Source organism: Eriocheir sinensis, chromosome 7 (assembly GCF_024679095.1).
Source record: "Eriocheir sinensis breed Jianghai 21 chromosome 7, ASM2467909v1, whole genome shotgun sequence".
Classification (NCBI taxonomy): domain Eukaryota; kingdom Metazoa; phylum Arthropoda; class Malacostraca; order Decapoda; family Varunidae; genus Eriocheir; species Eriocheir sinensis.
The window spans coordinates 2,318,820-2,330,937 of record NC_066515.1 but is presented as its reverse complement, the minus strand read 5'-3'; the positions used below and the strand labels follow the sequence as shown (position 1 = coordinate 2,330,937).

General features: G+C 45.3%; 2 protein-coding genes across 17 annotated transcripts in view; one reads left to right on the top strand and one right to left on the bottom strand.

Annotated features, from left to right (window-relative positions):
* Positions 1 to 12,118, top strand: part of LOC126992266 (uncharacterized) — a 73,431-nt gene that overhangs the window by 35,472 nt on the left and 25,841 nt on the right. The window lies entirely within an intron of this gene.
* Positions 64 to 811, bottom strand: LOC126992339 (carbohydrate sulfotransferase 11-like). Its single transcript, XM_050851028.1, has one exon. The coding sequence runs from the start codon at positions 729 to 731 to the stop codon at positions 297 to 299; it is 435 nt and encodes a 144-aa protein (XP_050706985.1). The 5' UTR covers positions 732 to 811; the 3' UTR covers positions 64 to 296.

Here is a 12,118-nt window from a genome sequence, read left to right as displayed (position 1 = left end):
CCCCCAGGTGCCACGTTCCCTCCCTCCCTGCCAGTAACTTGTAAGAGCCCCAGTCCCATTTTATCAAACTCTTCGAAGCCTTGGTACACCTACTTCAAAAGACCCTCCCACAAGTTGTCGGGGTTTCCATGGGTGGTTTCTTGAGCCTGGTGGTTATTTGGGAAGGCTTCTGCGCCGTGAACGGGAAGAACACTCGTGACAACCGTGTCTCCTCTGTGGCCTCCCAAACGGTCTCAACAAGAGCCCCAAACATTTGACAAAGCGAGTCCCAGTCCATTCGTTTTCAGCCTCACGCACTACTGGCCTTGGCTGTAGTCAAAGATGGCGAAGTCGTGCCTGTAGATGCCCAGCAGTCGGCGCATCAGCTCCGTGCTCAAGTTGGCGTAGTACTCCCGGTCTGAGCGGGCGAGGGCGTGGCCGTGGCTGCGATGCCTCACCGGGAAAGTGGCCTCGCCCTGGAAGCCTAGCACCCCACAGAACAGGTACTGGATCTCCTCCTGGATCGTCTCCAGCTTCAGGATGTAGTCGAACTTCACCCGGCACGGATCGCACGCCTCGGTGTAGGTCATCCAGTGCTCGTCTGCCACGCCCGCGTCGTGCGTCCAGACCACGTGCCACAGGAACTGGCTGAAGGTGAAGGACGTGTTCCGGAACCGCATCACCAGGTCCCGCAGGTCATAGCCCCTCCCGAACGTCGTGACGAAGGCCACAGAAGTGCCAGACGACAACATTGGTGGACGGTGTACATTTCTGTCACACCATAAAATAGTTTTTCCGTTCGTGATGGCTTGACCAAGAGAGCTCCTGCCTGACTGGCGTAATGGTACACGTAAATCTTGTACGCTCTTCTAATCCTGTCCAATGTTTCATTAAACTCACGAGTTGGCTTCAGAGCCCCGGTGGACACGAGCGCCGGCAGCCAGTACTTGGCGAACCGCCAGTCCCACGTCTCGATGCCTTGCGTCGCCTTGCGCCACGCAGCGTCGTACTGGAAGAGCGGCGCGCCGCCCAGGTACTTGTCTCTGCAGGGAAGGAAGGACACGTGCAAGGCTTGAGATCGGAAATTATCAAGACACGAGGAAAACATTCACCATTCCCGTCAGTATCTTTTCCCCACTTTTCGTCGTTAATGAGAATCAGACACGAAGCCTTACGTGTTGTGTCAAAATTGGAAAAAGAGCGCGTGCCTCCGCTAGACTGAGATTACTTCAAGACTAAGAGATAATCTGTAATTAAATAATTTCATTGGTCACATTCTCCTTAGGTCCTTAGCTCGACCAGATTTTAATGAATTTAGAAAATACAAAGTTTTCAGGTGTGTCATTCATTGGAGGCATGAAGTGGTTCATTGCATCCTGGACGCATCCATTTTGAGTTAAGATCTAAACCACCATCAAGATGCCAGGCTTTCTGAACACGCAAGTGGGTGTCGCCCGCAGCCTTGTATGTCACAAGCGTTGGTCATGCCCTGAGGGAACAGAAGGGCTGTCAAGATAACCTGTAGGCGGAGGCCAGCCTGGCCAGCGGGTGCCGCACCACCACTGCGCTCAGCGGCCGCGGCGTTGCCCAAGTCTGCTGCGCCATCCGAGACATGAAGTCCTTCACCGCCGAGGACCCGGCCTGCAGGAACCATGTTTTAGGCCTCAAACCTTTGACACAGACGATAAATAGAAATATGCTAAATCACAAATTTTTTTTTAGTTTTGTATCAGGAATATATACTCCCAAAGTGAAGAGACTTAGTTCCTTGAATGCATTCTTACAAGACACAAGCGACCTACCTTGGGCACCTTGAAGAGCGTCAACGTCCCCGCCAACATGTGTCTGTAATTCTGCCGCCAGGCCATGTCCGGGTAGGCGGCCCGCGTGTCGTGCAGGGCACACGCACGCAACAAGGCGCGGCGCCGACGCTCAAACTCTTCCGCCAGCCCTCGGTGAGTCTGAGCCGTGTGCCACCCTGCGGCGCTGGCGGAACAATTACCGTGTGGCGCGGCGCCGGCCTTAGTGGACCTCCCTGCGGCAACTAGGGCCATGCCAGGACGTAGCGGCGCGACCTCGACTCGGCCCCGCCGAGCCTGAGGCGGCACCGGCGACCTCGTCCGGCTGCTCCCGGGCCGCCACGCGCTTGGCAGAGTCTGAAAACATTACATTTGCTTTTGCCATTGCCGTGGAGAAGATCCATAGCAGGCGACACAGTATGAGTAAAAAAGTAAAGCATAAAGTGTTTAGAGGCCACACCGCCAAAGCCTTACGGTATTCATGAATAGTGAAATCAGCCCCACACTTATCGATAATGTAGTAATGTAGCCTCGCTTTAATTACCTAAAAATAAGATATTCGGCTCATTGTCCTCCGTGCGTCGCAAACCAACACAGTGACGTGCAGCGACAGCCCCCCCCCCCCACACACACACGCAGCAAAACCTTGGAGAAATAATACATGGAGTGGCCCTCAGCGGGCCGCTCTTCACACTGAGGTGAAGCATGGGGGGTAGGGGTGGGCGGAGCTTAGCCGATGGCCGGAGTCAGCAATTCCACCCAAAACATTGCGTTTCTCGCTCCCTGCTCGTCGGAGTAAATGAACTTGTCTGCCTTATTTCTTCTACATTTCATGTTTTTAGTAATTCAACTGCTTCAGTATATGCACTAAGAATGTATGTACAGGTTTTCATAGAAAAACACCAGCATTTCCTTGTCTTTATTCCGTAGAAGCTGAGAAGAAATGTTCCACACTCGCCTTGATCCCTCACACTTCCTCTGTATAATGTGTTTTCATTATATATTGACCATGGCCTCACTTTTAATGTAGAAGCATGTACAGCCTTCTATGCAGAGCAGTGGTGCTCAACCTTTTTGGCTGGCAGGGCCACATTAGATGGGTAATATGTGATGAGGGCCTCGTATTGCATAACACTGATTATGTTGTGTATATACTGTAACCTTCCGGATAGAGTTGTAATCAAAACACTTCTTACATAAATTGCAGGTCATTGGGTAATTAGCAATTATAAGCTACAATAAAGTGAAGACCCACATACGAGCGACACCATTTCGCTGTTGGGCAGGGAGAGGGGAAACATGGAGCGGCTGCGGTGTGCCGGGAGGGTGGGGGAACTCTATTGGGTTGGGGTCCAGGGGAGGTGGCGTGGAAGACGATGGGTAAGGGGAGAGGGCTAGGAGTGGATGGGCAATGGTGGGGAAGGCCCGGAGGGGAGTTGTTGGGTAGGAGAGGGGTAGGGAGCCAGAGACCAAGACTGAATGAGAGGATGAGTGGGGAATGAGGGGGTGAGAGGGCAGGGACACGAGCGAAGGGAACAGCCAAGCAGGAGAGAATTAAAAAAAAAGCCTAGATTAGCCTGTTCTCAAGGGAAAAAAAAGACAAGGCGCCAAAGTCTCAGCCCAAAAGCCAAGATCTAGTAAAAAAAAGCCAAGGAGTGGCAAGGCTGGTCACGCCAACAAAATCAGTGAGGCCAGCCAGCATTCAGGCTGCTGTAGTCCATCCACTCTAGCAGGCCAGTGGCTTGGCCTGGGGAAACCTCCATTGTTTACAGATCTACCGATGCCCCGCGCGTGACGATCTCTCTCACTGTGAGTCTGTACGTTATATATTTTTGTAATATATATATATATATATATATATATATATATATATATATATATATATATATATATATATATATATATATATTTTTCTGTAAGAACTCCACTTTGGACGATTCTGGGCATATTCCTCCTACTCATCCCACCTCTGACTCCTTTATGCCTGTTATTAAGATTCTTCCTAATGATGTTTTCTATGCCCTCTCTGGCCTCAACTCTCAGAAGGCTTATGGACCTGATGGAGTGCCTCCTATTGTCCTTAAAAACTGTGCTTCTGTGCTGACACCCTGCCTGGTCAAACTCTTTCGTCTCTGCCTATCAACATCTACCTTTCCTTCCTGCTGGAAGTATGCCTTTGTACAGCCTGTGCCCAAGAAGGGTGACCGCTCCAATCCCTCAAACTACCGCCCAATAGCTTTACTTTCATGTCTATCTAAAGCTTTTGGATCAATCCTTAACCGGAAGATTCAAAAGCACCTTTCCATTTCTAATCTTCTTTCTGATCGCCAGTATGGATTCCGCAAGGGGCGTTCTACTGGCGATCTTCGTGCTCTCTTAACTGACTCTTGGTCATCCTCTCTTAGCAGTTTTGGTGAAACTTTCTCTGTTGCACTAGACATATCGAAAGCCTTCGATAGAGTCTGGCACCAGTCTTTGCTTTCTAAACTGCCCTCTTTCGGATTCTATCCCTCTCTATGTTCCTTTATCTCCAGCTTCCTTTCTGGCCGTTCTATCTCTGCGGTGGTAGACGGTCACTGCTCTTCCCCGAAGCCTATCAACAGTGGCGTTCCACAGGGCTCTGTCCTATCACCCACTCTCTTCCTGTTATTCATCAATGATCTTCTTTCCATAACAAACTGTCCTGTCCACTCATACACCGACGACTCCACTCTGCATTATTCAACTTCTTTCAATAGAAGACCATCAAAACAGGAAGTACATGACTCCACACTGGAGGCTGCAGAACGCTTAACCTCAGACCTTGCTATCATTTCCGATTGGGGCAGAAGGAACCTTATGTCCTTCAATGCCTCAAAAACTCAATTTCTCCACCTATCAACTCGACACAATCTTCCAAACACCTATCCCCTATTCTTCGACAACACTCAGCTGTCACCTTCTTCAACAATAAACATACTCGGTCTATCCTTAACTCAAAATCTCAATTGGAAACTTCACATCTCTTCTCTCGCTAAATCAGCTTCCTCAAGGTTGGGCGTTCTGTATCGTCTCCACCAGTTCTTCTCCCCCACGCAGTTGCTATCCATATACAGGGGCCTTGTCCGCCCTCGTATGGAGTATGCATCTCACGTGTGGGGGGGCTCCACCCACACAGCTCTTCTGGACAGAGTGGAGGCTAAGGCTCTTCGTCTCATCAGCTCTCCTCCTCCTACTTATAGTCTTCTACCTCTTAAATTCCGCCGCGATGTTGCCTCTCTATCTTCTATCGATATTTCCACGCTAACTGCTCTTCTGAACTTGCTAACTGCATGCCTCCCCCCCCTCTCACGGCCCCGGTGCACACGACTTTCTACTCATGCTCATCCCTTTACTGTCCAAACCCCTTATGCAAGAGTTAACCAGCATCTTCACTCTTTCATCCCTCACACTGGTAAACTCTGGGACAATCTTCCTTCATCTATATTTCCTCCTGCCTACGACTTGAACTCTTTCAAGAGGAGGGTATCAGGACACCTCTCCTCCTGAATTTGACCTTGCTTTTGGCCACCTCTTCTGGTTCTTTCATGGGAGCAGCGATTAGCGGGCTTTTTTTTATTATTGTTTTTTTTTTTCTGTGCCCTTGAGCTGCCTCCTTTGTTGTAAAAAAAAAAAAAAAAATATATATATATATATATATATATATATATATATATATATATATATATATATATATATATATATATATATACATATACATATATATATATATATATATATATATATATATATATATATATATATATATATATATATATATATATATATATATATATATATATATATATATATATATATATATATATATATATATATATATACAGCAAAGGAGACAGCTCAAAAAACAAAACATTAAAAAAAAGCCCGCTACTCACTGCTCCTAAAAAGAATCAAAGAGGTGGCCGAAAGATAAGTCAGTTTCGGGAGGAGAGGTGTCCTGATACCTCCTCTTGAAAGAGTTCAAGTCGTAGGCAGGAGGAAATACAGATGAAGGAAGATTGTTCCAGAGTTTACCAGCGTGAGGATGAAAGAGTGAAGATGCTGGTTAACTCTTGCATAAGGGTTTGGACAGTATAGGGATGAGCATGAGTAGAAAGTCGAGTGCAGCAGGGGGCCGAGGAGGGAGGCATGCAGTTAGCAAGTTCAGAAGAGCAGTCAGCGTGGAAATATCGATAGAAGATAGAAAGAGGCAACATTGCGGCGGAATTTAAGAGGTAGAAGACTATCAGTATGAGGAGGAGGCTGATGAGACGAAGAGCCTTTGCCTCCACTCTGTCAGAAGAGCTGTGTGGTGGAGCCCCCACATGAGATGCATACTCCATACGAGGGCGGACAAGGCCCTGTATATGGACAGCAACTGTGCAGGGGAGAAGAACTGGCGGAGACGGTACAGAACGCCCAGCCTCGAGGAAGCTGATTTAGTAAGAGATGAGATATGAAGTTTCAGTTGAGATTTTGAGTTAAGGATAGACCGAGGATGTTTAGTGTTGAGGAAGGTGATAGCTGGGTGTTGTCAAAGAATAGGGATAGTTGTTTGGAAGATTGTGTCGAGTGGATGGTGGAGAAACTGTGTTTTGAGGCGTTGAAGGACACCAGGTTCTTCTTGCCCCAATCGGAAATAATAGTAAGGTCTGAGGCTAAGCGTTCTGCAGCCTCCAGCCTTGAGTCGTTAAGTTCCTGAAGGGTGGGTCTTCTATTAAAGAAGTTGAATAATGCAGAGTGGAATCATCGGCGTAGGAATGGATAGGACAGTTCGTTTTGGAAGAAGATCATCAATGAACAACAGAAAAGAGTGGGAGATAGGACAGAACCCTGTGGGACACCACTGTTAATAGATTTAGGGGAAGAACAGTGACCGTCTACCGGCAGAAATAGAACAGTCAGAAAGGAAACTGGAGATAAAGGTACAGAGAAGGATAGAAACCGTAGGAGGGTAGTTTAGAAAGCAAAGATTTGTGCCAGACCCTATCAAAAGCTTTTGATATGTCAGCGCAATAACAAAAGTTTCACCGAAACAGCTAGAGAGGATGACCAAGAGTCAGTTAAGAAGGCTAGGAGATCACCAGTAGAACGCCCTTGCGGAACCCATACTGGCGATCAGATAGAAGGTCAGAAGTGGAAAGGTGCTTTTGAATCTTCCGGTTAAGATTGATTCAAAAGCTTTAGATGAACAAGAAAGTAAAGCAATAGGACGGTAGTTTGAGGGATTGGGCAGTCACCTTCTTAGGTACAGGCTGTATGAAGGCATACTTCCAGCAAGAAGGAAGGTAGATGTTGACAGGCAGAGGCGAAAGAGTTTGACCAGGCAGGGTGACAGCACGGAGGCACAGTTTTAAGGACAATAGGAGGCACTCCATCAGGTCCATAAGCCTTCTGAGGATTGAGGCCAGAGGGCATAGAAAACATCATTTGAAGAATCTTTATAACAGGCATAAAGGAGTCAGAGGGGGATGAGTAGGAGGAATATGCCCAGAATCGTCCAGAGTGGAGTTTTAGAAAAAGTTTGAGAGAAGAGTTCAGCCTTAGAGATAGATGAGACAGCAGTGTTGCCGTCAGGACTGAGAGTGGAGGAAAGATGAAGAAGTGAAGTTGGAGGAGATGTTTTGGCTAGATGCCAAGAAGTCACAGGAAGAGTTAGAGAAAGCAAGGTTTTGACATTTTCTATTAATGAAAGAATTTTTGGTTAGTCGGAGAATAGATTTGGCACGATTTCGGGCAGAAATGTAAAGTTCATAATTAGCATTAGTTTGAAGGCTCTGGTATCTTTTGTGAGCTACCTCTCTATCATTGACAGCACGAGAACAAGCGTGATTAAACCAAGGCTTTTAGCGTGAGGAGTAGAGAAAGAACGAGGAATGTATGCCTCCATTCCAGAGACAATCACCTCTGTGATGCGCTGAGCACACACAGAGGTCTCTATCCTGGAAGCAATAATCATTCCACAGGAAATCGGAAAAGTACATCCTCAGGTCGTCCCACCGAGCTGAAGCAAAATGCCAAAGCATCGCCTCTTCGGTGGGTCAGAGGATGTACAGGAGCGATAGGACAGGATGCAGAAATAAGATTGTGATCGGAGGAGCCCAACGGAGAACAGTTTGACAGAATAAGCAGAAGGGTTTGAGGTAGGAAGAGGTCTAGAATGTTGGGCCGATCTCCAAGACAGTCAGGAATACGTGTAGGGTGCTGGACCAACTGCTCTAGGTCGTTGAGGATAACAAAGTTGGCAAACTTGTTCACCAGGATGGTCAGTGAAGAGGATGAAAGCCAAAGCTGGTGGTGAACATTGAAATCTCCTAGGATGGAGATTTCAGCGAAGGAAGTGGGTCAAGATGTGCTCACTTTAGAATTCAAATAGTCAAAGAATTTTACATAGTTGGTAGAGTTAGGTGAGAGATAAACAGCACAGATGTATTTAGTAATAGAATGACAGTGAAGTCTTAACCAGATGGTGGAAAATTCAGAAGAGTCAGGTCGTGGGCACGAGAGCAAGTGATGTCGTTGCGCACGTAGGCGCAACATCCAACTTTGGATTGAAATTTAGGATAGAGATAGTAGGAGGAACAGAGTAGAGATTGCTGTCAGTAGCCTCAGAAACCTGTGTTTCGGTAAGGAAGAGAGGTGAGGTTTAGAGGAGGAAGATGATGTTCCACAGAATGAAAATTAGAGCGAAGACCGCATATGTTGCAGAAATTGAGAAGAAAGAGGTTCGAGGTTATCAAGACACCTCTCAGGTCAGCAACCAGAAGGGAGTCCTCCTGGGGAATTTGTGGTCCCCAGGCAGGGACTCGAGGCATTTTAGTGAGCCATTTTGAATTTTGAATTTTGGAAAAAAAGGTGTATATGTTATGTGAATGTAGTGTGGTGTGGATAAAGAGAGGATCTGTCTTTAGAGAGCATGCTGAACTACTCTCCAGTGTTAGTGAGACAATAGGGAAACAGTTAGTGAGGACATGGGAAGGGTCTTTGGAGGCTTCAGCTCCTTCTCACCTCCATATATACCTCAACAGGGTAGCTTGCGCCCGTTCGGTGAGTGTCTTCCTACCTACTCCATACATATATATATGGCTCTTCGTCTCATCAGCTCTCCTCCTCATACAGAGAGTCTTCTACCTCTTAATTACCGCCGCCATGCTGCCTCTCTTTCTCTCTTCTATCGATATTTCCACGCTGGACTGCTCTTCTGAACTTGCTAACTGCATGCCTCCCCTCCTCCGCGGCCCCGCTGCCAAGCACTCTCTCATGCTCATCCCTATACCTATCAAACCCTTTATGCAAGAATAACCAGCATCTTATCTTTCATCCCTCACTCTGGTAAACTCTGGAACAATCTTCCTGCATCTGTATTTCATCCTGCCACCGACTTGAACTCTTTCAAGAGAAGGGTATTTGGACACCTCTTCTTCCGATATTGACCTCTCTTTCAGCCACCTCTGGATTATATTTAGGAGAGGTAAGTAGAGGGCATTATTATTGTTTCCTTTTTGGGTGCCCTTGAACTGTTTCCTATATTTGTGTATATATATATATATATATATATATATATATATATATATATATATATATATATATATATATATATATATATATATATATATATATATTGTTAAATTAAAGGTCTTGCTCTAGTGTAAGTTGCCAGAATAGCTACATGATGTTCTCTTAAACTGCCCGGTAAATAATAAGCATGAAATGAATAACTCAAGTCTAAGCTATCCACGTATATTGTAAAATACTGCTATAACTCACTGACAGCCTTTGCGTCGTCATTGAGGTAGATATGTATTATGTAAACAGTCATAGCGCTTCAGCACGAGTTTTAATACAGAGTCTATCCTTAAAATACGTTTTCTTCGTTATTTACTTCTTCAAATCGTGTTGTCGGTAAACAAATTTGTAGAAGTAGAGAAAAAATATATTAATGAAATCATGAATGTTAAGCAATAGATTGCATGTAAAATAACTAAGTGACTTGAAAAACTCTTTGTGAATTATTTAAGTCCTGAGTATATTTGGTCATTAAATGCTTAATATTTTTTTTTTTTGCGGAAAATTTAAAACTCAAGCCAAGGCTATCCACGCTTATGTTGTCGTATAGCGCCTCTCTGACAGGAGAAGGATGCTTGGACGGGTGATTTCTGACATCAGTGCCTTAAATTACGTAAGATAAAAGGCCATGTCACACTTGCATCACGTCTGGTGGAGAGACAGACTTTTTTTGGCCCATAACAACCGTAATACATCGCGACAATCTCTCTCCCTCTCTCTCTCTCTCTCTCTCTCTCTCTCTCTCTCTCTCTCTCTCTCTCTCTCTCTCTCTCTCTCTCTCTCTCTCTCTCTCTCTCTCTCCAGACTCTGGCTTTACAGCAATGCCTAATTTGGAGACCTCATGACCTATTAATACCATTGTGCAGGACATCACATCGTATGGGTATGCATCTCATGTGTGGGGCTCCACTCACACAGCTCTCTGGACAGGTGGGCTAGGCTCTTCGTCGTCAGCTCTCCTCCTCATACTGATAGTCTTCTGCCTCTTAATTCCGCCGCAATGTTGCCTCTCTTTCTATCTTCTATCGATATTTCCACGCTGACTGCTCTTCTGAACTTGCTAACGCATGCCTCCCCCTCCCGCAGCCCCCTTAGACTCGACTTTCTACTCATGCTCATCCTTATACTGTCCAAACCCCTTATGCAAGAGTTAACCAGCATCTTCACTCTTTCATCCCTCACGCTGGTAAACTCTGGAACAATCTTCCTTCATCTGTATTGTGGTAATATATGTTCAATGTAGTTTTACATTTATGCTCTCATGTACGTTGTGTTTCTCTGCTTGCATTTACCAGCTTATTATGTTGCTATTTGTGTATCTTCGCGCATATTATTGCTAGTGGATGTCCCTGTGTAGTCTGGCACTTACTTTGATGTATTTGTTTGTTATTGTGCATGTAAATTAGTGTGTGTTGTAATAGTGGCTGTTTCTATAGTTTCATGAGGTGACTCCAGTTGTTGTGTGCAATAAAACCTATGTCAGGTTTTTCATCTTTTACAACAATTTATTGCACACAAAAATCTGAGAAGCCATGGAACAGTTTCTACGTCCAGAGCGCTGAGGCTGACCCGGATTCTGCCACCGCTGCTAAGGAGTGGACGCACTGGCTGAGGACATTCAACAACTTCTACCAAGCAGTACAGACGACATTTCCCAGTGCAGACAAACTAATCCTACTCACCAACCGTTGCTCCTCAGTGTGTACGACTACATAGCAGACTGTGACACTTATGATAATATATTTATATATATAAGGCTGAAAGCACTGACATCCCTGTATATGTAAAACCTAGAAATGAGGTGTTTGCTAGGCATGTCCTGGCCACACACGTGAAGCAGGGGTCGGGTGAGTCTCTAGACCAGTTTCTCCAAGCTCTGAGCTCCCTAGCAAAGACTGTCAGTTCAAAGCAGTGTCAGCAGAGCAGGCGTGTGATAACTATGTTAGAGATGCATTCATCAATGTTTTGGACCTCTTCTTTCTTGTATTAAATCAACTCTTTTTATCACTCATTAATTACTCCATAAATGATTTCACCGTCTCGTATCCCTGGTAGCGTGATCCGGCTTAAGTTGTTATTGGAGACTGTGTTCGGGGATAAACAAGGAAAAGTAAATATACATTTATTTAAAATTAAATGAAAGTAATTGCCTTTACGCAATATTCTATGCTCAGACGATCATAACACTGGCATATTCAGCAATGGATACAACATATGACAAACGACAAGTCTTAAACATAATACTACAATATGTGCTCAGTTGTTGCCACACAATACTGTCGTTCCACAAGCAGTGGTTTGTATCCTCTGCTTACATCACAATCATTATGTACTCTTCACAAAACTTAATAACACATTCCTGTAGTATAATCTACTACAAGTCATGGAAAACACATTGCCTACCACACCCAGTGGTTTTACCTTTGCTTTACATCGTAAAACAAATAATCACAATCCTGTCCCACCACAATCCTACTACATCTCCTACATTATAATTCCAGGACAATACAGTCGGTTTCCTTAGATTCTCGAATTTCTATCAATGATTAAGATCACAACAGCCATCCTCGGCTGAGTGAGTAGCAGGTCTGTTTGGAGTAAGAACCAAGCTCGGTCTACTCATAACACTGAGTTCTAGGCCACATTTTTCTTGCTTTAGGCGACTCTACATCCTTGACACGCCCTTAATTTCTTGCGATAACCAGCCACAATACTCTGTCACACCCATCTGCTCGCTCATTATGTTGTATTGTTTC